General features: G+C 60.3%; 13 protein-coding genes across 13 annotated transcripts; 6 read left to right on the forward strand and 7 right to left on the reverse strand.

Annotated features, from left to right (window-relative positions):
• Window positions 1-17: 17 nt before the first annotated feature.
• Window positions 18-1,977, reverse strand: SDRG_07462 (hypothetical protein). Its single transcript, XM_008613296.1, has 3 exons — window positions 1,061-1,977; window positions 450-1,006; window positions 18-394 (listed from the first exon to the last, which is right to left on the reverse strand). Exons 1-3 carry the CDS (start codon window positions 1,970-1,972, stop codon window positions 52-54), a joined length of 1,812 nt encoding a protein of 603 aa, XP_008611518.1. The 5' UTR covers window positions 1,973-1,977; the 3' UTR covers window positions 18-51.
• A 395-nt stretch (window positions 1,978-2,372) lies between these two features.
• Window positions 2,373-3,557, forward strand: SDRG_07463 (hypothetical protein). Its single transcript, XM_008613297.1, has 7 exons — window positions 2,373-2,476; window positions 2,522-2,658; window positions 2,705-2,807; window positions 2,855-2,947; window positions 2,987-3,077; window positions 3,122-3,282; window positions 3,332-3,557. Exons 1-7 carry the CDS (start codon window positions 2,468-2,470, stop codon window positions 3,416-3,418), a joined length of 681 nt encoding a protein of 226 aa, XP_008611519.1. The 5' UTR covers window positions 2,373-2,467; the 3' UTR covers window positions 3,419-3,557.
• A 62-nt stretch (window positions 3,558-3,619) lies between these two features.
• SDRG_07464 (hypothetical protein) lies at window positions 3,620-5,547 on the reverse strand. The gene is made up of 4 exons (XM_008613298.1): window positions 4,869-5,547; window positions 4,599-4,818; window positions 4,253-4,545; window positions 3,620-4,200 (listed from the first exon to the last, which is right to left on the reverse strand). Exons 1-4 carry the CDS (start codon window positions 5,489-5,491, stop codon window positions 3,669-3,671), a joined length of 1,668 nt encoding a protein of 555 aa, XP_008611520.1. The 5' UTR covers window positions 5,492-5,547; the 3' UTR covers window positions 3,620-3,668.
• A 390-nt stretch (window positions 5,548-5,937) lies between these two features.
• SDRG_07465 (peroxin-4) lies at window positions 5,938-6,846 on the forward strand. The gene has a single exon (XM_008613299.1). The coding sequence runs from the start codon at window positions 6,281-6,283 to the stop codon at window positions 6,758-6,760; it is 480 nt and encodes a 159-aa protein (XP_008611521.1). The 5' UTR covers window positions 5,938-6,280; the 3' UTR covers window positions 6,761-6,846.
• SDRG_07466 (hypothetical protein) lies at window positions 6,779-9,531 on the reverse strand. Its single transcript, XM_008613300.1, has 2 exons — window positions 8,058-9,531; window positions 6,779-8,008 (listed from the first exon to the last, which is right to left on the reverse strand). Exons 1-2 carry the CDS (start codon window positions 9,362-9,364, stop codon window positions 6,817-6,819), a joined length of 2,499 nt encoding a protein of 832 aa, XP_008611522.1. The 5' UTR covers window positions 9,365-9,531; the 3' UTR covers window positions 6,779-6,816.
• Window positions 9,532-10,589: 1,058 nt separating this feature from the next.
• SDRG_07467 (hypothetical protein) lies at window positions 10,590-12,314 on the forward strand. Its single transcript, XM_008613301.1, has 5 exons — window positions 10,590-10,987; window positions 11,032-11,212; window positions 11,265-11,584; window positions 11,634-11,910; window positions 11,957-12,314. Exons 1-5 carry the CDS (start codon window positions 10,919-10,921, stop codon window positions 12,286-12,288), a joined length of 1,179 nt encoding a protein of 392 aa, XP_008611523.1. The 5' UTR covers window positions 10,590-10,918; the 3' UTR covers window positions 12,289-12,314.
• A 524-nt stretch (window positions 12,315-12,838) lies between these two features.
• SDRG_07468 (hypothetical protein) lies at window positions 12,839-13,873 on the forward strand. Its single transcript, XM_008613302.1, has 2 exons — window positions 12,839-13,442; window positions 13,486-13,873. The coding sequence occupies exons 1-2, from the start codon at window positions 12,858-12,860 to the stop codon at window positions 13,837-13,839; spliced, it is 939 nt and encodes a 312-aa protein (XP_008611524.1). The 5' UTR covers window positions 12,839-12,857; the 3' UTR covers window positions 13,840-13,873.
• SDRG_07469 (hypothetical protein) lies at window positions 13,862-14,868 on the reverse strand (the record flags this gene model as incomplete). The annotated part of the gene is made up of 6 exons (XM_008613303.1): window positions 13,862-14,022; window positions 14,078-14,197; window positions 14,247-14,366; window positions 14,414-14,536; window positions 14,584-14,712; window positions 14,763-14,868. 6 exons carry the CDS (start codon window positions 14,866-14,868, stop codon window positions 13,862-13,864), a joined length of 759 nt encoding a protein of 252 aa, XP_008611525.1.
• A 408-nt stretch (window positions 14,869-15,276) lies between these two features.
• SDRG_07470 (hypothetical protein) lies at window positions 15,277-15,895 on the forward strand. Its single transcript, XM_008613304.1, has 3 exons — window positions 15,277-15,426; window positions 15,474-15,559; window positions 15,604-15,895. Exons 1-3 carry the CDS (start codon window positions 15,300-15,302, stop codon window positions 15,790-15,792), a joined length of 402 nt encoding a protein of 133 aa, XP_008611526.1. The 5' UTR covers window positions 15,277-15,299; the 3' UTR covers window positions 15,793-15,895.
• Window positions 15,829-16,577, reverse strand: SDRG_07471 (hypothetical protein). The gene has a single exon (XM_008613305.1). The coding sequence runs from the start codon at window positions 16,564-16,566 to the stop codon at window positions 15,877-15,879; it is 690 nt and encodes a 229-aa protein (XP_008611527.1). The 5' UTR covers window positions 16,567-16,577; the 3' UTR covers window positions 15,829-15,876.
• A 483-nt stretch (window positions 16,578-17,060) lies between these two features.
• Window positions 17,061-21,242, forward strand: SDRG_07472 (hypothetical protein). The gene is made up of 13 exons (XM_008613306.1): window positions 17,061-17,949; window positions 17,997-18,227; window positions 18,269-18,320; window positions 18,368-18,535; window positions 18,584-18,816; window positions 18,862-18,978; window positions 19,029-19,320; window positions 19,373-19,637; window positions 19,685-19,842; window positions 19,886-20,370; window positions 20,426-20,518; window positions 20,570-20,770; window positions 20,820-21,242. The coding sequence occupies exons 1-13, from the start codon at window positions 17,068-17,070 to the stop codon at window positions 21,174-21,176; spliced, it is 3,534 nt and encodes a 1,177-aa protein (XP_008611528.1). The 5' UTR covers window positions 17,061-17,067; the 3' UTR covers window positions 21,177-21,242.
• A 39-nt stretch (window positions 21,243-21,281) lies between these two features.
• SDRG_07473 (hypothetical protein) lies at window positions 21,282-21,651 on the reverse strand (the record flags this gene model as incomplete). The annotated part of the gene is made up of 2 exons (XM_008613307.1): window positions 21,282-21,398; window positions 21,451-21,651. The coding sequence occupies 2 exons, from the start codon at window positions 21,649-21,651 to the stop codon at window positions 21,282-21,284; spliced, it is 318 nt and encodes a 105-aa protein (XP_008611529.1).
• Window positions 21,652-22,217: 566 nt separating this feature from the next.
• On the reverse strand, window positions 22,218-22,445 carry SDRG_07474 (hypothetical protein; the record flags this gene model as incomplete). The annotated part of the gene is made up of 1 exon (XM_008613308.1): window positions 22,218-22,445. One exon carries the CDS (start codon window positions 22,443-22,445, stop codon window positions 22,218-22,220), a length of 228 nt encoding a protein of 75 aa, XP_008611530.1.
• Between the last annotated feature and the right edge of the window lie 9 nt (window positions 22,446-22,454).

Consider the following 22,454-nt stretch of genomic DNA (forward strand, 5'->3'; position numbering starts at 1 on the left):
GTATCAAGCTGGCCGTTTCGTAAAGTAGCTAGTACAATATATATATAAAATTCAGATCTGAGTCGAACAGAGCGCAAGGCAGTGCTGGATGTCAGGGCCCGCAACAACTTCGTCACTGTAGAGACGTCGCCCCAAGCTCGCCTCGGCCGCATCGCACGCCACATAGTACTGGGTCAGCATCGCCGCATACTCGGCGAGCGACACTTCAACGAAAATGCTCAAAGCCTCGGGGAAGGGCGGGACACCGACGATCGGCGAGGTCAAGACAAAGACATGCGTCTCCATCTTGCTCGCGCTGGAAATGTCCAGCATGAAGTTCGGACTCTCCGAGACCTTGGCCAAGCTGCGCGCGTCCGGCTTTACCACGTCATGTGCGTGCTCGAGAAGCAACGCGCTACATGTGTACATGAGTCCTCGTCTTGTTGCCAGCAGCATCATGGAGTCTGTACGCGTCCGAGTGGAGCTGCAAGTGGCGCCGGTCGTGGCGATAGAGCTGGTACGTCAAGAGGTAGTGCATGGCGGTGCGGACATGCGGCGACCAGTGCAGGAAGAGATTATAAAATAGCTTGGGATGCAAGATGGTCGACACGAGCTGCTCCTTCGCGTCCGTCGGCATGTGCTGCAAATGTGCGTCGACCCAGAGCAGCGCCGGTAGCGCCACCGAGTCGTCCTTGGACGCCAGCCATTGCAGCAGCAGTGGTATCATGGCCCCAAGCGGCACAAAGGACGGGTATAAGTGCAGGCTCTGGAGCGTAGTAGACGACTCGCTCTGGTTCCCACCGCCTGCACTGCTGTTGACGTACGGTTGCGACGCCATGTGTATCCAGCGAGAGATGGCGCGGAGCGACCGCGTCAAGCCCGCGGGGTGCCACGAGGTATGCTGCTGCAGGCCCACGACCACCGTGGGCAAAAGCACTTGTACCATACCGGGGTTGGCCATGGATCTCGACGCACCCTCCAGCACTTGGTCGACCAATGAAAACGTCATTGGAAACATCGCTGACGTCTATGCCATCCATAACGACGTCAGATATGGACATTGCAGCAATCGCAGGGATACCGTGAGCTCGCCAACGGACGGCACGTGACTGAGCCACACGGTCGTGTCAAACACGACCAGCGCAAAGAGCTGCATGAGGTCGAGGTACCCCGGCACCATGCTCCAGTTGGGCGCGTGCACGCCGGCGCGGTGCGTTACGGACGCCACGCACGCGTTAAACGCTTGCACAAACAGCACAAACAAACTGCCGTCCGAAGCCAGCACGAGGCGCCACGGACTGTCGTCGGGCAGCAGTGAGGCCGCGTCGGTGTCTTTGGCGAGCCAACCCCAGTGAAAGAGGTCCGGACAGGCGTCCATGAACGTCGTGTCAGTGCACTTGGCGAGGTGGGCGCGACGCTGTGCTTGAAGCATCTCGTGCAAGGTGGTCGGTCGAAGCGGTTTGTGCTGGCAGTAGCGCCGGTTGCAAATGTCGACGAACGGCGCTTGCAGCAGCGGAAACACAAAGTACGCTCGCGTGGCCACGAGCGCGCAAAAGCGCTGGAGCTCGATCGAAAGCGTGTTGCGCAAGAGCAGCGACGAAGCGTGCACAAAGGTGTCGCCCACGAGCTTTCGGTAGAGATGCACGAGGCGCCATGCGTCGCGGTCGCCATCTTTGCGCACGTCCATTGTGTTGAAGTCAAAGTCGAGGTGCAAGAGAAGAAACTCGTCGCGCTGGACGAGGGCCTCGAGCAGGCGGTAACACATGTACTTGTACTTGAGCACAGAGATCTTGTCGACATGGCTGAGAAGAAGAACCCAGAGCGCGAGCATGCTCTCTTGCAGCGGCTTGGCGTCGCCGTCGGAGCGCGGGTTGGCCTCGAGAAGCGCTGCCATCTCATCGAGCAGCGGCGCCTTCATGGAGAGGTCAACCGTGAGCCCACCGTCCATGACATCGCCGACGCGATCGCGGAACGCGAGGCTCCATGCAGCCATCAGCGCAGGAAGATTTCAGATCCGAAAGATATGCCACCATTTTCGAAGGTGGATTCGGATTGGCTTGAAAATCGACACATTTTGGCCAACCCCATGCGTTTGTAAACGTGGACACGATCAAGACAATCGTCTAAACCCACGCCCATTAATACCTAACGGCAGGACTTGCACCGCTCCTAAATCTAGTTTTGGAGATGGAATTGCTCGACGCATCTGGTCCTTGCATATAAGAGCATGTGAGTTGTATCACTGTGCAGAAAGGCGCTACGATGGTCCAACGTGCATGGACAAGAATGAACTTAAGTGCGGTGTTTTAAACTATAGTGATCTATGTGCACCGCAACGGACAAGGACCAACACACGTTGATGACTTAAGCAAGCACTTTCGAGCGGCGATTGGCTGAAATCCTATCATTTCAACCAATCCGCGTTCCGAGCGACAGGGCCGAAGAAGGAAAGATCAATTGATTTTGTGTTGGGCCGAAGAAGGAGGCCATGCCCATCGTACGACGACCTGGCATGGACGCGAAAGAAGCTGACGCTATGTAGGTCTACGCGCTCATCGCCCGCGGGAAGACCGTCCTCGCCGAGTACACGGCGTCGTCCGGCAACTTCCCGACCGTCACGCGCGTGCTCCTCGCCAAGATCCCGGTCGACGACAGCAAGATGTCCTACGTCTACGACAAGTTGGCCGCATGTGCATGCGTCGCCGAGGCTCATGGCATATGCTAGGCATGTCTTCCACTACGTCGTCAAGGATGGTATCACGTATCTCTGCATGGCGGACAACGACTTCAAGCGGCGCGTCCCGTTCCAATTCCTCGACGACCTCAAGGTACGCTGTCGTCGCCGCAGTCGCTTTCGCCCACGCCCATGGCCTAGGCCCGCTTCTTGACGACATATGGGGATCGAGGCCGCACGGCGATCGCGTTTGCCATGAACGCCGAGTTCCAGCACGTCATCCAGCGCCAAATGGTACGTCGTCGCGATCGATCGCTATCTCATGCTTTGCAGGACTACTTCAACGCGAATCCTGACGTCGATACGGTCGTCCAGGTGCAGCAAACCCTCGACGACGTCAAGGACACGATGGTCGAAAACATTGGTGCGGACTTGAATGGCCGTCCCGCCATATCCATGTTGCCCTAGAAAAAGTACTGGGGCGCGGTGAGAAGTTTGAGCTCCTCGTCGACCGCACCGACCAGCTGAGCCAGCAGTCATTCGTCTTCAACCGCAAGTCGCGCAAGCTGCGCAAGGTCATGTGGTGGCGCAGCATGAAGATGTGGGTCTGCCTCGGCTGCCTCGGCCTCGTACGCTCGCTCTCTTATGTATCGGACCTCATAAGCGCCTCTGTTCTAGCTCGTCATCTACCTCGTCATCTCGATGGCCTGCGGCTTTGACTTTTCCAGCTGCAAGGCGACGCCGCCCAAGATCCAGGACGTGTAACCCGACGTCATTTTTGTGGTGTTTAGTCTTCGTTCATTTGACCGACCAGCTACGTCTGCCTGCTCTTTTCTAAACCTTGTGCTGCAGCTCATTCACCATGCCGGTCGACCCACGGTTGGGCTTTGGCCAGCTTGCCCCCATGTTTCCCTCTGGTTCTTTGCTGCAGGGTCATGACCACGGCCATACGATAGACGGCTAAGATGTGGCAGTCTCTAAGAGGGTCGTGTAGTAGTATCACAAAAGGTGGCGACTAGGGTGCAAAGTCGAGGATCGTGTCAAAGTGGCGGGCGCCGAGACCTCGGATGGCGTCGTTCCAGTGGGCCGTCGACACGCGGTTAAAGCTTCTCGAGAGCGCAGCGTAGATCTCGGCGTGCAGCTGGACGTAGTTGAGCATGACAAACTGGCAGCCGCTGAACGCGAGCGCTTCCTTGGCGACGGCAATGTGCGGCTCCTGCATGCACGCGCCCAGCGTCTGGAAGAGCCGTACGACGACCGCGCCGTCAAAGCGGGGCGCCGAGAGCAGAATGCGGGCCGCCGCGCGGATCGCGAGGGCTTGGCGGCCCGGCTGGCGGCGCGGCCACGCGTGCAAGAGGCGGCGCAGCAGCTCGGCCGCCATCGACGGCACGTACGCGACAAACTGACCGCCGGCCGTCACGAGTTCGTCTTCGTCCGACCCCGCCGTGTCGAGGTAGTGGCAGCGCATGAGGTGCGTCCACGCCCGCGCGTAGTTTTGAAGAATGCCGTCGGCCTCGCCGCCCATCCCAATGTGTTCGATCGCGTACCTAAGAAATGATTTCACTGTCAAACTCGACCGTTGAAATACGAAGCTCGTACCGGAGAAACTCGGTCCAGCTGTGGCCATGGTCAAAGTTCTTGTTCTTGACGCTGCGCGTTGCTGCGGCCATGTTGGTCTGGCACGTCTCGGCCGTCACGAGCGCGACTTCCTTGCACTGCCGCTGGGCTTCCGCGTGGACGGCCTCGAGGTACTCGAGGCGTAAGTACGTGGCGTCGGCCAACGCCCGTGAAATGTGATCGCGCCGGTGCGGCAAATGCTTGTGGATCGCGCGCAGAATGTGTAGCCGGGCGCTCGATGTCCGGTAGTCTTCAAAGCGCATTTCGGTGATCAGCTACATGACAATATTGTACATACGAGGGTCGGGGAACTGACAAAGGTATGTACGCGGTGGATGAAGACGGGTGTGATGTACTGGTCCATGGTCGTGGTTTCCGCGTTCGCGTCGTTCAAGTTCAAGCTCACGCCGTTCGAGAAGAGGATCGACGTGAGCCCGTTCTTGACAAAGTGCTCGTTCGGCTCTTCCGACTCGCTGCCCGAGTCGAGCGACAGCTTGTTGGCAAAGAGCGCTTCGAAGACGGTGTCGACGACGGCTTCGCGGGTGACGCTATGACGCATACATGAGGAAGCATGCCATGGGCACGCGATAGAGCGTACCGTTTGGGAATGCGCTTCTGCGGCAGCGAAAAGGCGAGGCGGTCTGTGAACGCACTCGCCTTGGCTGCGGGTTTCGCAGGGTACGCTTCATCGTCCTCTTCCGACGAGCTCCCGCCCGTGCTGTCGCTGCGTGGCCGGCGCATGATCTGTAGTTTCGGCTTTGTCTTCTTCTTCTTGACGGTCGTCGGCACGGTTGTCTTGACGGCCACCTTGGTAGCGACCTGCTTGGCGGTCGGCGAAGGCCCCACGCTGGGCGCCGTCGCGCTGTTCTTGGTCTTCTTGTGGCGATGGCCAATGACCGGTCGCGATCCGTCCTTGAGCAGATGCGAGCGGCGCGTGCTGGACGGCGACTCTTCTGTGGACGGCAGGTACCCCGCGCTTGTCGGCGTCATGGCGTCGACCTGCTTTGTCGGCCGCCGCCGGCGCTCGTGGCTCTTGGGCGGCGGTGCCACCGCTGCGGGCGAGAAGGTAAACACCGACGCATTCGGGTTGAGCGTCATCGTCGATGGCTTCTTCGCGTCTATAGGCGCCGACTTGGACGGCAGCTTGGGCGCGTCCTGCGCTGTCGCAACCTCGAGCGTCGGGCGCCGAGCACGCGGCTTGGACCGGGGCGGGCCGTCCATGTGTGCTGGCTCGAGTAAAGACCTCTGCAAGCGACCACCGTTTCCGGACGCCGCCCACGATTGGTTGAAAAGTGGAACGACCGTCATTTTCTTGCCGATTGCGACCATATGATTGGCGGACCCAGCTTTGCCACCTCCTATTGGTCAAATCCAGGCATGGCGATCATCGGCCGCAATTTCCAGAACACGTCGACCGACACCAGTCCCAGAAGCCGCGAGTCGCAGAGGCCCGCGACCAGAAGAAGCTCATGCGATGACGCTGCCCGTCCATCAGCCCATGCGCCTGGCGCCACGCGAGTGCAGAACGGTCCAACCGACTACGGCAACCCAAGCACATGCCCGACGCCCATAGGGTCTGCCTACCGCTGCTGGCATGATTCATCATCCCTTGGCTGCTCGGCACTGTGTCCCATATTGTGGCTGCTCTGGGCTAGACAGGAATGGGCGTGGTCGCAGTGGGCTAGACGCCGGAGGACTTGGCCGGGCTGCCCGTGTGTCGACTAAGGAATGGGCGTGGTCGCAGTGGGTAGACGCCGGAGGACTTGGCCGCGCTGCCCGTGTGTCGACGTAAGAGGTAACGCTAGCCCGTCATTGGGAACGACGTAGCCGTTTGCACTTGGAGCTCGGATGCAAAGGACACGTTGTCAACGGCGTTGTCCATAGAGGCGACGCGATAATGGTGTCGAAATGCGCGAACTCCAACGGCATTACGTGCACGAGTGCGCGCGTGCCACGTTCGCAATATCCGGATACGGTACCAGGTGACGGAAACGCCAGAACCGAAGAACCATGAACACGAACGTGAAGCGGCTGCGGAAGGAACTCGCGGAGCTGCGGAAGCACCCGGAGGCCGACATGGTGCTCTTCCCACTCGAGGAATCGATCGTCGAGTGGAAGGCCTTCATCAAGGGCCCGGCGGATACGCCGTTCGAAGGCCGCGTCTTCGAGCTCGCGATCGCGACGACGCCCATGTATCCCATGGAGCCGCCCAAGATGAAGTTTGTCACCAAGATCTTCCACCCGAACGTACACTTCCAGGACGGTAGCATCTGCCTCGACATTCTCAAGCGTGAATGGTCACCGGCCTGGACTCTGCGCGCGGCCTGCCTCGCCGTGACGTCGCTCCTCTCGGACCCGGCGGCCGACTCGCCGCTCAACTGTGACGCCGGCAACATGATCCGCGCCGGCGACCTCATGGCGTACAACGCAATGGCCGCCATGTACACGACCGAGTTCGGCCTGCCCTCGCTGCCAGCGTCGCCGCTCTAGTCCTGATACTACGTCTCGCCCATGACAAATACGAGCTTAATTTTCTTACAACTGAACTACTTGGGCACATTCACTGAAGGCGGCGGCGTCTTGGGCTTGGAAGCTTGCGGCGGCGGCGTCTTCCCCGACGGACCTGGCGAAGCGGACGCGGGCGGTGTCTTGGGCGTCCGCTTCACGGGCTGCTTCGCGCGCTTCGAGGCTGCGTTGCCGCCCATGTCGGCTTGCGACAACGTGCGCTTCAACGACTTGCCGCTCGCGTCCTTGGGCGACGTACTCGGGCTCTTCTTGGCCGACGACGACCCACTGAGAAGGCCGCTAAAGTCCGTTGTCGTGTCGAGGCCGTCGTGCAAGTCCCCGTCGCCGTCCATGAGCGACGACGTCAGGTCCATCCCAAAGAGATCCGGCGAGTCGGCCGTCAGGTCGTTGAGGCCGCTGTCCACCGAGAGGCGACCCGACGAGGCGGCGTTCGACGGTCGCTGGCCGCCGGGTGCCGATCGTGCGTTCGGGTTGTTGGCCATCGGCGGGCCGTTGGGCGGCCGGTTCTGCTGCTGCTGTTGGCCCGGGAACGAGTTTTGCGGAAACGACTGGGACCGCTGCAGCTGCTGCTGGTGCTGCTGCTGTGCCTGCTGTTGTTGTTGCTGCTGCTGCTGTGTGTAGTTGGGGCGGTTGCCTTGGTTGTTGAAGCCCATGCCCGCACTGTTGTTGTTACCTTGCTGCTGCTGCTGCTGCTGCTGCTGCTGCTGCTGCTGCGGGTTGGACTGCGACGGGCCGCCGTTGGGCATTTGCGGGCTCCGGCCGTTCATGTTGCCTTGCTGTTGTGGCATCTGGCAGGGGTGGAGCTGCTGCTGCTGCATGCGCTGGTGCATTGGCACTTGCTGCTGCTGCTGGATCTGCATCTGCATCTGCTGCTGCGGGTTGCGAGGCGCGCTCGGGTTGGGCGGCGAGTGGTTGGGCGGCGCGTTCGTCATGTTGCCCATCGAGAGGCTGCGCTGCGGCGGCTGGTTCATGAGCGCGGCCGGGTTGTTTGGGCTCGTCGACTGCGACGTGTTCATGCCCGACTTGGCCGCGCGCGCACCCATCGTGACGGCCAGCTGCTGCAGCCGCTGCTTGAGCGTCGCAAAGTTGCCGTACACCTCGCGCCCGGACGCCGTACGGTACAGCGAGTCTTCCAGCCGACGGGCCATATCGGGCAGTCGCCGAATCCACTCGGCGGGCGCGTCCGGCTTGCGCTGTTGGAGCAAACTCACACTATTTCACAACAATTGAGCCTCTCGCTACAACGTGGTGCGATACGTACATCTTGGCAATCATCTTGCGACGGAGCGGCACGTCGTTCTCCGACTGCCACACGGTCGCCTTCCCGGGCGTCGCCACCGCCATTTGACCAGGCGACGGCTGCTGCGGACGGCCCACGACGGCCGGCGACGGCATCGACGGAGGCACGACATTCGGTGTCGATGACGACGGCGGCTGCGACGGCGACGGACGCGTCTCCATCATCATACCATTCGGCGGCGGCGAGCCCTGCGGTGGCCGGTACGACGGCATACCACCTGGCGGCATGCCGGGGTTCATGCCACCGGGGTGAAAGCTCCCGGGCGGCGCGCCGTGCGGCATCCGGCCCGAGTTGGCGAGACACTGATGCTGCGTCACGCGGAGCACATCTTGCGGCGGCGGGATCAAGTCGGGCTGGGCGGCAAGCACGCTCTTGAGCTTCGCGAGTTCCTGGTCGTAGTCGGTGGGGTAGCTAATGGGCATGCCGCCACGGCCCATCGTCGGCGCGGCCGGTGGCGGGTTCATGAGGCCGCTGTTCGTGCGCTGGAGCGTGTGGTGCTGGGCGTACGGTGGCCGCGGCTGGCCCGGGCCGGCGTTGTACCCACCATACATGGACGACTGCGCGGCTGCGTTCGGAGGCATCATCATGCCGTTGCCGTTGCCGCTGTAGCGCGGGTTCATGTAGTTGTTCATGCCCGGGTGGCCTTGGTTGTGCTGCGGTGGCTGGTTGCCGCCGTGCATGCCGGGGATGCCGGGCCGGTTGCCGCCCGCCGGCTGGTCCGTCATGAGCAGCGTCGAGAGGAGAGACTCCGAGTTGTTGCTTTCTGATAATCGGTTGGGCGGCGGCTTGTTGGCTTGCTGCGGCTGGCCACCGCGGTTGATGGACGACTCGTCCTTGCGTGTGTTGTTGTTCTGCATACTATGGGGCGCGTTGTGGCCGCCGTTGTTGTTGTTGTTGTGACCGCCCATCGGCGGCTTGTCCATGCCGTGCGACGGCTTGTTCTTGTCGTCGTCGGGCTTCTTGTTGTTGTTGGGCAGGTCGTTGTCAAAGAAGCTGCCAATGTCGTCGCTCTCGTTGAACGCATCGTTGTCGCGGCCGCGGAGGTCGCCGGGTGGGCCCGAGCCGGACGCTCTACTGTTGTTCATGCCAAACGGCATCGATCCGTTGAGGCTCGGCATACCGGTCGGCGTGCCGACGCTGAAGGGCATGCCGGACGGCGAGTCCAGGCCCGAGCCGCCCATGGACGGCATGCCATTGCCGCCCAGCGGGAACTCGTCAAAGCCGCCCAAGAGGTCGCTTTCAAAGTCCATGCCATTGAACGAGTCCATCTTCGTCGTCGGTCGTACGTAGTCTATCACCGGGTCGTCGGAGCTTCGGGATGGACTTATGTGTTACGACACTCCTCTCTCCCGCTGCTTTGCAGTTTAGAGGCTGTGGAGTTAAATATAAAATAAAACATTCGCATCCCGCTTTGGTGAAAGGAATCAAGTCTCGCAGGTTTGCCGTCCCGACCACGTGTTCCGACGCGGCCATGCACCGCCAGCGACAACCGCGCTCCGCGACGCACAGCGCCTCCCTACCATCAAGCACTTGGCGCGTCGACACGCGGGAGCGCGCCATCGCCGCCCTTCCTCGGTCCCCGTGGCGGGAGGTCGCCATCGCCCGGCGCGTGGCTACTTGCGCGGCCCCGGGCCCGTGATGGCATGTGCGAGGGTATAAGATCTGGCAGGTTTCTCGGCGCCACAAATGCGGCGCATACAAATACCAAGTCATAAAATACGTGCGTGGCCGAGAGGCGGCAATTTGAAATGACCCCGACCCCTTGCCCTGACTCGACAACATTTTTAAAGCGCAGGTTCAAGTTTTCAAACCGGTGTATACAAATACAAAGTCAAAAGAAGCGTGTTTTTTTGCATTGCTCACGGGATTTTTATTCGGCGCGACAGATGGGTGGCTTCTCGCATTTTAATTGGTATCCCGGACACGGCATACAAATAGCAAGCTATTTAATACACAGGCACGTCGAGAATTGAACCCCTAATCCACTAGAAATTCGAATCGTCGAGACATTTGACCAATCGCGCCTTGGCGCCGCCCAACGGAGGGAAAAAGGCAGCGTCCGGATACCGTGCCACACCGCCGGACGCAAGGCCGAGGGGCACCTGGCACGCGCTGAAAGGCCTCGGGAGCATGGTAGCTCACCGGCTGCGCGGCTGGTGGGCAGGCTAGAATCAGGTCGCTTCTGAGAAGCCACTTCGCATGCAATCTGCAGTGACCACCAGCCTCCTCAGGCGCCTCGTGGTCGCCCTGCGCCTCGCAGAGCACGAGGTTTCGTAGTCCCAACGGCCTGCACTGCAACTGTCCTCAACTCTGCGCCGTCACCAGCAAGAGGCGCGAAGAGGTGGACATTTACATGAGTCGCCGTCAGGAGTCAGGAGGATGGGCAGCGCGCGATCTTGCTATCCAGTTGAACCAGACATGACCAGAACGACGACGGTGTCGACTGGTATCTTTGTGCGTCGAGTAGCGTCTTGCGTGCGCCCACTATGGCAAGTTGCTCCTGGCGATATGCAGGCGCGAAAGAGCGTCGTCCAGTGACCTCGAGTCTGCCACACGTGAGCTGCCGTCGGCGCTTCTCGGGTGCGACCGTCCGACCCGGATCAGCTGTGCCATCGACGAGCGTGCGACAGTCGACGCCAGCGCCTTTGAGTACAACCCGCCGAAGCCACTCTTCTAGCGCGTGTCTCGGCATTTGCAGTGCATTCACGCTCCGCTGGTGCCACGGTGCCGTCCTTGCGACCGAGCGCGCGGCCCGCGCCAGCACATCCGGATATCCATTGGCAGCGTATCCGGAGATTTGCGGCCAGCGGTGGCCAAGAGCGATGGCGATCACGTTCCGCAATGTCTACCACGAGACGGCCGACATGCGACGGTCCTCGACGAAGCGCAAGGTAGTAGTACATGGCACCCAAGACGCATCCTCACATGTGCATAGAAGTCGCGCGGCGCCAAGGCACGGCGAAAGCGCCAGCGCGTGGACGAGACAGCGGAGCCTGTCTGCGCCGAGGACGCTGCCCGCGCGCAAGAGACGATTAAGCAGCAAGCGCAGCTCGAGAGCGAGATGGCCGACGCGGGCCTTGCAGGCATGTTTCCGCTGAGCTTTGGCTCGTCGAAAAGTACGTGCTGCGCACCCAAAGGCACGCGATGCTGACAGCCATGGTGCCATAGAAATCGAAGCACGCCCACTGAAAGCTGCGGTCCACGTCAAGTTTGACGATGTCGGGAATGAGACTGCCGTCGAGCACAAGCCCACAGTCCTTCAGAAACGTCCGCGCGACGAAGACGAGGAAGTCGACGACGAAGTTGAGACCGAAGCTGCCGACAACAACGACGTCGACGGCCACGACCAAGCCACTGCCAGTGCGCCAACACCCGCGGGAATGGCAGCCGACATGGACCCGAGCCTCGAAAAGTACTGGGCTCAACGCTACGCGCTCTTTACAAAGTTCGATGAAGGCATCCGCCTCGACCATGAAGGCTGGTTCTCGGTATACCCATGATCCTCATGACTTTGCAACGAGCGAAACGACTAACTAGGTGACGCCCGAGGTCATCTCAGAGCACCACGCAATGCGATTGGCTTGCGACGTTGTTGTCGACGCGTTCACAGGGTGCGGCGGTAACGCCATCCAGCTCGCCAAGACGTGTCGCCACGTCATCGCTATCGACATGGACCCGGCCAAGATCGAGATCGCCCGGCACAACGCCGGCATCTACGGCGTTGCCGACCGCATCGAGTGGCTCATCGGTGACGCGTTCGCGCTGCTACCAACGCTCCGTGCCGACGCAGTCTTTCTCTCGCCGCCGTGGGGCGGTATGGCCAACTCCCCATAAAGTATCAATCTTTCAAACGGTGGTAGGGCCCGAATACTTGCACGTCAAGCACTTTGCGCTCGACACCATGTGCATGGGCGACCGCAACGGCATCGACCTCTTCCACCTCGCGCAGACCGTGTCGCGTAACATTGCGTACTTCTTACCGCGCAACACGTGCAAGAAGCAGGCGCGGTTGCTAAGTCCCGATGGTGTCTGCGAATTTGAGCACAACTTTCTCAACAAGAAACTCAAAACAGTCACGTTGTACTTTGGCGACCTCGCGTGCGCGCTCGACAAGACGACGACGACCAACATCAACGACGACGACGACAAGAGGAGCGACGGCGAGGACGGCGCAGCCGATATTGTACAATAGACGATCATCCTTGTCTTGCTATGGCGCATCTTCAATCTTGCATCTGGAATTCCAAGAGCTAGGGTGGACGAAAAGCAATATCGCAGTTAGCTGTCCCATACTGCAAAGGAGCATCCTTGGCCCGAGTCTTCCTTGCTCTGCAGCAGGCGCAGCTGTGCAGTTGTGTGCTGTAGACTTGCACAGGGTGTTGGCAGGCGAGTTGGCTGCGTCTTTAGAGTACCTCCGAAGCGAACGAGGGCCTTCTTGGCTGCAAGCGCTCCCTCGGAGAGCAAAGGGCGATCGCAATGTGTTGAGCCCCGTCTTCACAGCTCGTTTGCGATTTGGCATTTTGAGTTTGGTTTGAGGTTGAAAATCTCAAAAAAATGGTCAGATGGTACGAGTACCAGAGCCTAAACCGGAGTTTAAAGTACGCCGAAGCGTAATCTCGTCCTTGTCGAGGGAGATGCTAACCGTCTCTCGGTTCAACGAACACAATTTTTAGTAAAAATTTACAGTACCAATCATTTCATTTGGGCCTCGCTTCGAACCTTGCTGGCGACAACCCGTTTTTGGATCTTGAAGGGGCACACATGGCCGACGACGAGACCGACCTGCTCTTTAACGTCGCCCTCGAGAAGGGCGAGAAGGGCTTTGGCATCTACTTTATCGGCAACGTGGCCGGGCGTGTCATTGTCGAAGGTTTCGTGCCCAATGCGGACGGCGGCAGCGGCCTGGCCGAGCTCCTCGGCTGCATCGAGGCCAACGATGTGCTCGAACGCATCAATGGTGAAGACATCACGACGCTGCCAATGACTGCTGTTGTTGACCGCCTCCGCAATGCGCCGCTCGGACTCAACGGGCTCACCTTCCGGCGACGTGTGACCACCAGTAACAACGCAGCAGGCGACGACGAGGGCGCACCCAGCTCCCGGCCGCAACGACTCCTGGGTGCCCTCAAAGGCGTTTTGCTCGAGAAGGCGCCCGAGCCAAAGTCACCGCAATGGTGGACCGAGTTCCACCGGCTCAAGGCCGCCAACAGCCTTCGCTGGGACGCAGCGAACGTCGCCGAGGCGGACTTTATCGAAGCCTTGTACGGAGGCAGCGACGACCAGCAAAAGTCCTATTTGCGCCAGGAGTACCCGACGCTACTGCAGCACCACCAAGACCGCTTCACAGTACGACCTATGCTCAATCCATACAAGGACGATGTCGACGTAGGTGTGGCCGCGACCGCTGCAAGTCTGTAGTGTGACGCCGTACAGCGGGCAAAGTGCGGCGACCACCATAGCCCCGTCGCCATGTCTCTCGACACTCGTCGACACGCTGCGCACGTCGCTGGGCTGGACGCGCCACGAGACATCGGCCCTACTCATGGCACTCCAAACCACTACCCACGTCCACTCGGCCGTCGACTACTTGTGCGCACGCCGCCACGTGCTCGAGCTGCCACCCTCGGTGGCCTACCCACGTGTTACCCGCGCGGTCTGGCGCACGCTAGACGAAGCCGCCGAGCGACTGCTCGCGCCTGATGACAGAAGCTACATTGCCTCACTGCCTCTCTATTGCTCGTAACTTCGAGAAATAGCAAGGTGGGTTACGTGTCCCATGCCTTTTCGTGGTCGGTTTGCTCGGCAAACCACCGACGCAGCTCGTTATGGCCGTAGCGCGCGTGTGCTGCGTCGTCATCGAGCAAGAAATAGTCGAGCGACGTCAAGCAAGCCACGATGTGTTGGCCAAAACCACCGAACGCTTCGTCTACAAGCCAAGATAAGATCGCAATAAGACAACGATGGGACAGAGAGTTGGCGACCTCGCTTGGACATATGCAATAACAGGCGAAGGACGGTCTCCTTGGCGCGCTCGGTCGCAGGCGTGTGTCCCTCGATGGCATCGAGCATCGTCTGCAGCTGGGCAAGCGACATGGTCGTACCTAGTTATTAGTGTCAACGCTACAGCAGGGCGTATGATGGAACGCGTACTTTGCATGTTGAGCCAACATTGCAGTAGGAGGTCGTCGAGCGAGGGACATTGCCGTTGGAAAAGGTCTCGGGCCATTGATGGAAGCGCGTCACGACCGAGGAGCTCGGTCGCGTAAAACTCTAGCCAATCGATGGGACCTACACAGCAAGTACGGAAGGAGACGTACCCCACATGGAGAGGTTCTTGAGGAGGCGGGCGCATGCGAGCTTCGTGGGCACGTCGTCGTCCGTGTACCAGCCAAGGAAGATGTCGAGGTTGCTAGGCGCTCCGATCACGTGGTGGTTGGTGTCTAAGATCGAATCATCGTGGTACATGCACCTGTGAAGCACCACGTACCGTTGACGACGAGGTTGGCGAGCGCACTGAAGATCGCTGTGGCGCAAGATCGCGTACAGTCCATATCGGCGAGCCGCTCGGTGAGGGCCGCGATGCCACCTTGCGCTGCGATCTGGTGCTGAAGCGGCGCTACAATGCGAGTGAACAATGAGCTACGCATGTCACAAGGCGAAGCGCACTGAAGGCGGCGAGGTTGCCGAGACGTACGACCGCGGCTTCGACGAGCAGCGAGCCTTCGCACTGATGCAGGATGCTGATCAGCTCCGGGATCGTCTTGGCCTCCATGTCCAGAAGCGTCTCGTCGTGGACGACCTCGTCACTGTCATTTTGACTGCACGGTCGAGCTTCATCTTGGCCCGTCGTGAGCCACAGGTAGGCACAGGACGCTGCGGCCAATGCTACGACCAACGTTGCTGCGTCGCGAGATCCCATGCACACTATTTCAATCCGGAAAACCATTATGCACTGTCTTTTTATTCGTACAGTATTTACGTGTCATTCGCCGCCCACTCACTCCTCATGGCAAACGTACCTCTTGGCACTACCACGCCGTTCTTTGTACGCTACGAAGGCTATGTAACGCATACCAAGCGCCGGTATGCGCAACGCGTCAGCGTGACTCGGATGCTACCGCGGCCTGGGTTTCACATGAAATAGTATATATAACTATATATAGTGTGAAAAGGACGGTATCTTGAAGAGGCGTCAGTTGAAAAATGCCATCGAACGACGTCCAGCTGCCGCGCATCTGCTTTGACGACGAGTACCGCGTCCGCGTGCTCGAGCTCGAGAAGTTTGTGCACACGCAGGAGCTCGAGACCGAATGCAACCAGTTCGTCTCCAGTACGCTCGCTCGTCTCGTCCTCTCTGGGCTCATCATAATGTCGTAGAAATGGAGGACTTTCACAGCACCGTCAAAGGCGTGCTCGAGATCATGGAGGCGCAGGCCAAACGCATTGAGCTCGAGAAGCTCAAGGTACTTGGATCGCGTCGGCAGGCTCTATATGTGTGGACACGTAGGCCATTGGTCAGCGCAACCGCGTCGACAACGAGGTGGAGAACCGCAACCGGCAAAAGCTCATACTCGAGGTGCTCATCAAGGAGAAGCAAACCGAGCTCGAGCGCTACTGCCAGCAGTACATTTCGCTCACCAAGATCGAGGACGAGCAGCAGCAGTTGATCGAGAAGCTCAGCAACAATGAAGCCTAAGCACGTTTCCATCCCTGAGTTAGTAGTCATGACAGCCAGTACAATAGCATACGAAACAATGAGATTAGATAAGAAAAAAGAGCCTCAGCGCACGAGCATCGGACGAGGCGCGTACGCATGCAAGACGCGGAGGAAGCTGTCGGCAGCAAACGCCGACGTCACGACGACGCGAAGACTCGGGCTCAAGTCGGCGCCAAGGAAGAGCGCGTACTCGTCGGCCTTGTCGTAGAGCAGCATGCCTGCCCAGAGCGTCGCGAGGAAAAAGTAGACAACGTCGACGCGCCGCCCGCGGAGGTCGACCACGTCGCGTGACCGCCCTTGGTCGCCAACGACGCAGGCGACGGTCACCGCCACGTAGTCGGCGCTGGCGACGGACCAGCCCGACGCGCGCACGTGTCGAAAGACGGCCATGTACACGTGCAGCCACGTCACACAAAAGAAACCATACACGTCCCAATGCGTGAGGACCACCGCGACGACGACCGTTGTCGCGGTCGAGACGAGCGTACTGAGGCCAAGCACGCTGCACGTCGCTTTCGCCATGACGCAGAGCCAGCCAAAGAGCACGGCGCGCACGACGTCGGTGCTGAAGCGCACGAGGAGCCCGGCGGCGCCGAGCGCGGCCAGGTTGCCGACGAGGAGGCTCATAAAGGTCATCTCGGAAGGGTCCATGACGCTGCCGGCCGTGAGGTTCATCGCAGCAATGTGGTCGTGCACCTCGTTCAAGTACACGTGGAGAAGCGTGAGGCCCGCGTCGGGCGGAAATCGCGACATTGTGAGAAGACACGAAAAGAAGAAGTGGCATTTTGTGCCGAATTTAAAACGGCCCTGTTTCACATTGCCCCATGGCGATGGACCGCAACAAGCAACCTTCATTGCCCACTCGCTCGTCGTTGGTAGAGTAGCTGGAGCGCCGATCGTGGCCAAGGAAGCCTTCCATGGCTTGACGAGGCCACATGAGAAAGAGGAGAGGGGATGAGCCCGACTGTCAACGGCGGAAACGTCAACCAGAGTGACCATCTTGAGGTCTCGCTCCGCTTGGCCGGTCGAACCGCAGAAGCCTTCGCTACTATAGAGTTGGTTTGTGATATAGCGCGCTGCCAACCGCGCCAACCGAGTCCAACAGACTAGCAGCAAGCAGCATTGATCGACACGGCCCGTCGTATTTGCCGAATATAAAACAAATAGTGTTAAGGAAAGGGCAAGATGCCACATCTACCGGAAATACTGTCACGACGACGCTTGAAGATCCTTTCCATTTCCAACTCGGGGACGATGACCAAGAGCCCGTTCACGGGTCGCGACAGCTACGAGCGCCTCGAGCAGCTGCAGGCGTTGTGCAGTAGCGCGGAGGTTGACGCGCTCCTTCTCGTCGGTGGCGCCGACGGCCGCTTCTCGCGCGGGTGTGCTGCGGCGCTCCAGTACCTCTTCCTCGGCACGTCGGGGCAAGAGCTCCTCGGCGAGCAAGTGATTCCGCAGGCCTTCGAGACGCTCGACGACGTCGTCGTCGTCGTCACGCCCCACTCGGCCGATATCTTTTATCCGCTCGACAGCGACAGCGCGACGTTCCTCCTCCCGCTCATCTCGTGCTGGCGAAACCTCACCGAGCACGTGGCGCCCGACGACTTGCCGCAAGACGACCGCGAGCTCATCAAGATCCGATCCTTCCGCGCCATGGTCGCACCGTATTCGCGCCTCGGCGTACCGATGGGGTCGCCCGACAGCATGGCGATCGAGCGCTGGCCGCTCGTCCAAGCGTTTGGCTTGGAGAACGACGGGATTCTCGCCTCGTCGGCTGCCCAAGGCTTCTTTACGATGCAGCACGCGGCCATTGACGTCGAGGCGGCGCTTTTTGCGCGCATGCTACTCGTCGACAACTACTACGCGCGGCGCCTCGTGCTCGAGGCGACGCCGGCTCTCCAAGTCCACTACGAGAGCGCGCTCACCAAGCTCGACCACGCGTCCGACGCGTCCGAGCGCCACGCCAAGTCGGAGCTCGACTGGGGCGACGACGTCATTAGCTTTTACGAGTTTGGGACGATTCGGCACGCGGCGCGCGGCTTGTCGCCGGCCAAAGCCCGCGGCGCACGCGTGCTCTTTGGCACACGGACGCTCTTGCCCGAAACCGCGTCCAACGAGACGCTGCCCGACCACGCGGTACGGGCTATCTCGGACCACCAACCCTTGCCTACGCTTGGAGCTAGGGAGTCGAGGGCTTCGCCGCGACGCACCTCCTGTGGACGGCAGAAGAGCCGCTCTCGGGCCTGCGCGTGGCCCGCACCTACATGCTCGGGACCGGCCGCGTCGCCCCGCGTATCGTCGACACCGATGCGCTCGTGCATCCGTCGTTCGAGAAGCTCGATCGGTACGACGATCTGCTCGACAATTCCAAGGACGTGCGCTTTGTCCTTTCGCTGTATGAAGCCGTGCTGCAGGTAGCCTCCTTATCAACGGCAATGGTCTACGAGCCGCGTAGGCGCACACGGACGCCATCGATGCGTTTGTTGCCGAGGCCAAGACTCGTCCTCGTAAGCGCTGTGTTCTCATTGGCCTTGGGAATCAGCGGTCGAGGTAGAGCCATCGGTGAGCAACGTGCAAGCGGTGGCACTTGCGACGCTGCGCCAGCGCGTGGCGCCGCTGGAAGCGACGTACATGTGGCCCGCTGCGTACTTGGACACGCATTTTCACGTCACGCTCGAGTGCTTGGACGCCTGCGGTGAGCGTGTGGAGGAGACGACCGGAAGTACGCTCGTTGAATAGGTTAGAGGGGCTGATGGACGGTGGGTATTAGAGTGGAGCCAGTGGTACCTGACGACGTCGCTCTCTTACGTGCCGAGTCAGTGTGCCAAGAATGCATCGCCGCTCGGGTCGCTTCTCGTCGGCGACACGCTGCTCTTGCAAAAGCCGACGATGACGCATCTGGTCGTGACGCGCGGCTTTGACTACATCAAGACGTGGACGCAAGGAGGCAAGGAAGCGGACTTTGCGAGCCATCTCGATGACGCGCTCGCGTCCGAGCACATGGTCGGTCTATTCATCCATGGTTCGTGTGGACAAGATGTCTCATAGCTCGCCGACACGCTACGGCTTGGGAAGGAACTCGGGGACGCCATTCCCAAAGCGCTCTTGCTCGTGCAGTGCCCGCACTGGCCGCTATTGCATGGCGTTCTCAAGACGTACACGAGCGTACGTAGCTATGACGCGTCGGCGTCATTGTCGACCCCGATCGCGGCTAGGGTCTCGTGTTCAAGAGCCCGAATTGCAACCCGATCGTGATCTCGTTTGCGAACGACGTCGCGTCGCTTCAAGTGCTTTCGACGCCGGACGACGCGCTCCTCCTCCTTCTGATCGAGTTCCGGGACCGCGACGCGAACCCCGTGCGCGCGAGCTTCCCGCTCTCGCTGCTCGGGTCGAGCGTCGCGCTACCCCTCGTCGCCAACTCGCGCATGCAAGCGGATGTGATGCGCCTCTTGGACATGTGGAAGGCATCGCTCTTGCGTCTCGACATTCCCTTCCACCGCCCCCACGGTACCATGCACCTCGTCGATACAAAATGGACAAGTTGTCTGTTGATTTGTAGACAACAGCCGTGGCGAGAAGGACGTACCCGCGCAGTTTATGCCCGGCATCCAGCGCGTGCTATCACTGGATGCTGACGCGGCGACAAAGGAGCGACTCTTTCCGCACTGGTACATCTCGAAAGCTGTCACTCAAGTCTCGAGCTGGGCCAAGCCCAAGACATCGTCCAAGCTCCTCGTTCCCATCTCGGTCTTCCTTGGCGTCCCCGGCAGCGACGTCCACGAGCTCGCCCTTGCGCTCACCGACATCTCGGGCGCCACCAACGCGTACGTCTTACTTGGGTTCATGCATATCTAAGAACTGAGTGTTCCAGGTGGCAGCACGTGGTCGTCGACGTCCGTCTTGGGGACCAGCACTCCCTCGGGCGGACGGTCACGTCGCAAGTGCATACGTCGATAGCGACGGCGCTTACAACGATCGCGGCGCAGTCGTCGTGGAACCTCCGCCCTCGCATCCTTCTCACCGTCATCGGTAAATATATGCCCTAAACCAGGTGGACGCTAAGGCGTCGTAGGCTATGTGGACTGCATGACGGTGGCGGCGGCCATCAAGATGCCGCCTACGCAGTGGGCCCTCCCGACCAAGCTGAGTACGCTCACGTGCTGCCTCTCGGGCGCGGCGCTTCTCCAGCCAAATACGGCGAACCCGCTGCCCAAGCTCTGGGACCAGCTCACGGCGGGCTTTGCGACGCACGTTGTGCTGAGCAACACGGCCGAGCTCTCGCGCACGTCACTGCATCGGCTCCGCACGCGCATCGACGCGGCCAACCCGTTCGTGGACGTCTTTTGCCTCCGGTCGACCGTCTTTGAAGGCGACGTGACGGCACTCTTGGCCCTCGACGCGTTCGATGTCACCGAGCGCCAAGCGTACCGCGACCGCCATTTTCCGCACTGGATCGCGTCGCCCGAGGCGTACTCGGTCGCTGCGCTCGCTGGTCACGCGATCGGCTTTCGCATTGGCGCCGCCATCGACCGCGCGCGCTTCCTCGCGTGTCTTCAGGTGGCATTTTGAGCTGTGAGAGTTTCAACTTGATAGACTGATACTTTTTGGATAGCATGGACTGACGCCGCACGCGACGCTCAAGTCGATCGAGCCCTCGGGCGTGCTCAAGGCGGCGGCCGAGCTCAAGGGTCTCCGCTTGGCGCAGGTGGAACCATCTCGGTCGGACTACTTGCAGTAGCCTCATGGAAGTACCTAGTCGCTGGCCATGACCAAGGTGGCGCAGTCGCTAAAGACGCCCGGTATTGCCCCCGAGCTGGTCGCTGCGCTCGCAACGAAGTGCGGCACCGTGTGGTCGATCGAGGCGACGTTGACGTTTGCGGACGACAGCGCGCACGGGTACCAGTACCTCAACAGCGGTGTCAAGGCGACGCTCAAGCCCACGGCCGCTCCTTCCGCGGTAGGTCATGCGACCTTGGCGAGTGAAAGAGGCTTAGAGGCTATGCCAGGCAACGTGTTCGTTCCTCTTCACGGGCGTCCAACTCGATGCGTCGGCCCTCAAGACGCTCCTGCTGGCGTGCTGCCCGACCAAGTACGAGACCGTGCGCCCGCTTCAAGGCAGCGTTTCGCTCGCCGAGAAGCGGCAAATCCAAGCCGACCATGTGCACGCCCCACTTCCGGACGGCTACGTCTATGATGGCACGCACTACTACGACTACTTTGGCGGCCAGTACGAGTTCCACCCGGCCATCGACAGCTTTGTGCAAGCGTACGTCGCGTCTAAGAAGGACGTCGCGACGCGCCAGAACAACGAGCTCGAGCAGGACCGCCGGCGCTTCGAGGAGCTCACGGAGCGGATCGTATGAGTAGCAGCGGCAATGTCAGCGCCATTAGCTGTTGTGTTATATATGTGCATCTACCATTGCCGCGTCCGCGCATGTTGTGTTGATACAGATAGAAGACGCGCCGGCTTACTCTTCGACGAGGCGCGGGCGCTCGCCGATTTCGACCTTTTCGTACGCGACGGGGCCGGCATGGGCGTCGTGGTGGCCGTGGCCATGGCCATGGTCCCACGGGTGCTCCCAGCCCTACAAAGACAGAGCGCTAAGCCATGCATCCATGCAGCGATCGATCGCGTACCAAGACGACGGCGCCGTCTTCCTTGGCGCGGTAGAAGATCCAGAGCCACGTGAGCGTGCCAAAGGCCGTGCCGAGCGCCTTATGCACCGGGTCGACGTGGAAGTGCATGCCATGCGGGTAGCTGCCGTGGCCATGGCCATGCGAGGCCATCGAGCGGGCATGGGCGGCGCGGAGGAGCGGCGACGTCACACGGTTCCACATCTTGCAGCCGACGAACAACCAGTCAATTGAACACCGCAGGCCACAGTCCGTCCAAAAAGTCGAATTTTAGCCAATCCGCGGCCGCGTTTATTCGGACGCCGCCGGATACGACCAGCCCCGCAGCGCCGGCCCAACCTTCTGCAGCGTCCTCGCCGGGCATGCGCCATGGGCGCCAAGTCCGCCGTGGCCCAATGGTGCTGTAGGTGCTCGTTGTGTGGGCGAGGAGGATACAGGAGTCGCAGATCCAAGGGCTTGCGTCCGCAGCACGATGCGGAGGCTGCTCGTTGACGTCAACGGCAAGCGATGCAACCGGCTGGGATGGAAGCTATCGCATCGACATGGCGAGTGCCAATCTCCAGCAAGCACAGTAGCGGTAGAATGGCTATAGCACGAGTCTTGTATAGAGTTCTTTGGGTCGCCAAGACTACAATTCACCGCTAGGCTAGCCGTGGTGCATTTTTTTCACCAGATTTGAGAAGCGTACCAGAACATCAAGCAACACACAACACGAGTACAAACGTTGTTTTGATTATTCACTTAGTGTTTACTGTCCTATGCTATATCGACTACAAGACTGCGTAGCCGTCGCTGATCCAAGGGTCGTCCGTGTCCATGTACGCTGGAGGCTGCGCTTCGTAGTTTGGGTCCAAGTACGCGCAGGGCGTTACCTCTGCATGCACCATGTCTTCGTCGTCGTCGTCGTCACTGCGGTCTTGCTCCAGACTGAGCAAGAGCTGGACGTCGGCCTTGAGTTTCGCTACTTGCTTGTCCTTGGCCTGGTCCTTGGCGGTCATCGCAGTAGC

This window comes from Saprolegnia diclina (genome assembly GCF_000281045.1).
Source record: "Saprolegnia diclina VS20 unplaced genomic scaffold supercont1.21, whole genome shotgun sequence".
NCBI classification, from domain to species: domain Eukaryota; phylum Oomycota; class Saprolegniomycetes; order Saprolegniales; family Saprolegniaceae; genus Saprolegnia; species Saprolegnia diclina.

What these genes read in the sequence shown, in the direction of transcription:
- SDRG_07462 (XM_008613296.1), bottom strand. Translation starts at nt 1,972, where the DNA reads ATGGCTGCATGGAGCCTCGCGTTCCGCGATCGCGTCGGCGATGTCATG. An exon ending in CGTCCGTTGGCGAGCTCACG is followed by an intron (nt 1,007 to 1,060) that starts GTATCCCTGCGA and finishes TGGATGGCATAG; the next exon opens with ACGTCAGCGATGTTTCCAAT. An exon ending in TTGCAGCTCCACTCGGACGC is followed by an intron (nt 395 to 449) that starts GTACAGACTCCA and finishes GTACACATGTAG; the next exon opens with CGCGTTGCTTCTCGAGCACG.
- SDRG_07463 (XM_008613297.1), top strand. An exon ending in ATGTCCTACGTCTACGACAA is followed by an intron (nt 2,659 to 2,704) that starts GTTGGCCGCATG and finishes GGCATATGCTAG; the next exon opens with GCATGTCTTCCACTACGTCG. An exon ending in ACGTCATCCAGCGCCAAATG is followed by an intron (nt 2,948 to 2,986) that starts GTACGTCGTCGC and finishes CATGCTTTGCAG; the next exon opens with GACTACTTCAACGCGAATCC.
- SDRG_07464 (XM_008613298.1), bottom strand. Translation starts at nt 5,491, where the DNA reads ATGGACGGCCCGCCCCGGTCCAAGCCGCGTGCTCGGCGCCCGACGCTC. An exon ending in CAGAAGCGCATTCCCAAACG is followed by an intron (nt 4,819 to 4,868) that starts GTACGCTCTATC and finishes TATGCGTCATAG; the next exon opens with CGTCACCCGCGAAGCCGTCG. An exon ending in CACCCGTCTTCATCCACCGC is followed by an intron (nt 4,546 to 4,598) that starts GTACATACCTTT and finishes ATTGTCATGTAG; the next exon opens with CTGATCACCGAAATGCGCTT.
- SDRG_07465 (XM_008613299.1), top strand. Translation starts at nt 6,281, where the DNA reads ATGAACACGAACGTGAAGCGGCTGCGGAAGGAACTCGCGGAGCTGCGG.
- SDRG_07466 (XM_008613300.1), bottom strand. Translation starts at nt 9,364, where the DNA reads ATGGACTCGTTCAATGGCATGGACTTTGAAAGCGACCTCTTGGGCGGC. An exon ending in CGCAAGATGATTGCCAAGAT is followed by an intron (nt 8,009 to 8,057) that starts GTACGTATCGCA and finishes GTTGTGAAATAG; the next exon opens with TGTGAGTTTGCTCCAACAGC.
- SDRG_07467 (XM_008613301.1), top strand. Translation starts at nt 10,919, where the DNA reads ATGGCGATCACGTTCCGCAATGTCTACCACGAGACGGCCGACATGCGA. An exon ending in GAGCTTTGGCTCGTCGAAAA is followed by an intron (nt 11,213 to 11,264) that starts GTACGTGCTGCG and finishes ATGGTGCCATAG; the next exon opens with AAATCGAAGCACGCCCACTG. An exon ending in TCTCTCGCCGCCGTGGGGCG is followed by an intron (nt 11,911 to 11,956) that starts GTATGGCCAACT and finishes AAACGGTGGTAG; the next exon opens with GGCCCGAATACTTGCACGTC.
- SDRG_07468 (XM_008613302.1), top strand. Translation starts at nt 12,858, where the DNA reads ATGGCCGACGACGAGACCGACCTGCTCTTTAACGTCGCCCTCGAGAAG. An exon ending in ACCACCAAGACCGCTTCACA is followed by an intron (nt 13,443 to 13,485) that starts GTACGACCTATG and finishes ATGTCGACGTAG; the next exon opens with GTGTGGCCGCGACCGCTGCA.
- SDRG_07470 (XM_008613304.1), top strand. Translation starts at nt 15,300, where the DNA reads ATGCCATCGAACGACGTCCAGCTGCCGCGCATCTGCTTTGACGACGAG. An exon ending in ATGCAACCAGTTCGTCTCCA is followed by an intron (nt 15,427 to 15,473) that starts GTACGCTCGCTC and finishes ATAATGTCGTAG; the next exon opens with AAATGGAGGACTTTCACAGC. An exon ending in TTGAGCTCGAGAAGCTCAAG is followed by an intron (nt 15,560 to 15,603) that starts GTACTTGGATCG and finishes GTGGACACGTAG; the next exon opens with GCCATTGGTCAGCGCAACCG.
- SDRG_07471 (XM_008613305.1), bottom strand. Translation starts at nt 16,566, where the DNA reads ATGTCGCGATTTCCGCCCGACGCGGGCCTCACGCTTCTCCACGTGTAC.
- SDRG_07472 (XM_008613306.1), top strand. Translation starts at nt 17,068, where the DNA reads ATGACCAAGAGCCCGTTCACGGGTCGCGACAGCTACGAGCGCCTCGAG. An exon ending in TGTATGAAGCCGTGCTGCAG is followed by an intron (nt 18,228 to 18,268) that starts GTAGCCTCCTTA and finishes CGAGCCGCGTAG; the next exon opens with GCGCACACGGACGCCATCGA. An exon ending in GCTTCCTCGCGTGTCTTCAG is followed by an intron (nt 20,371 to 20,425) that starts GTGGCATTTTGA and finishes CTTTTTGGATAG; the next exon opens with CATGGACTGACGCCGCACGC.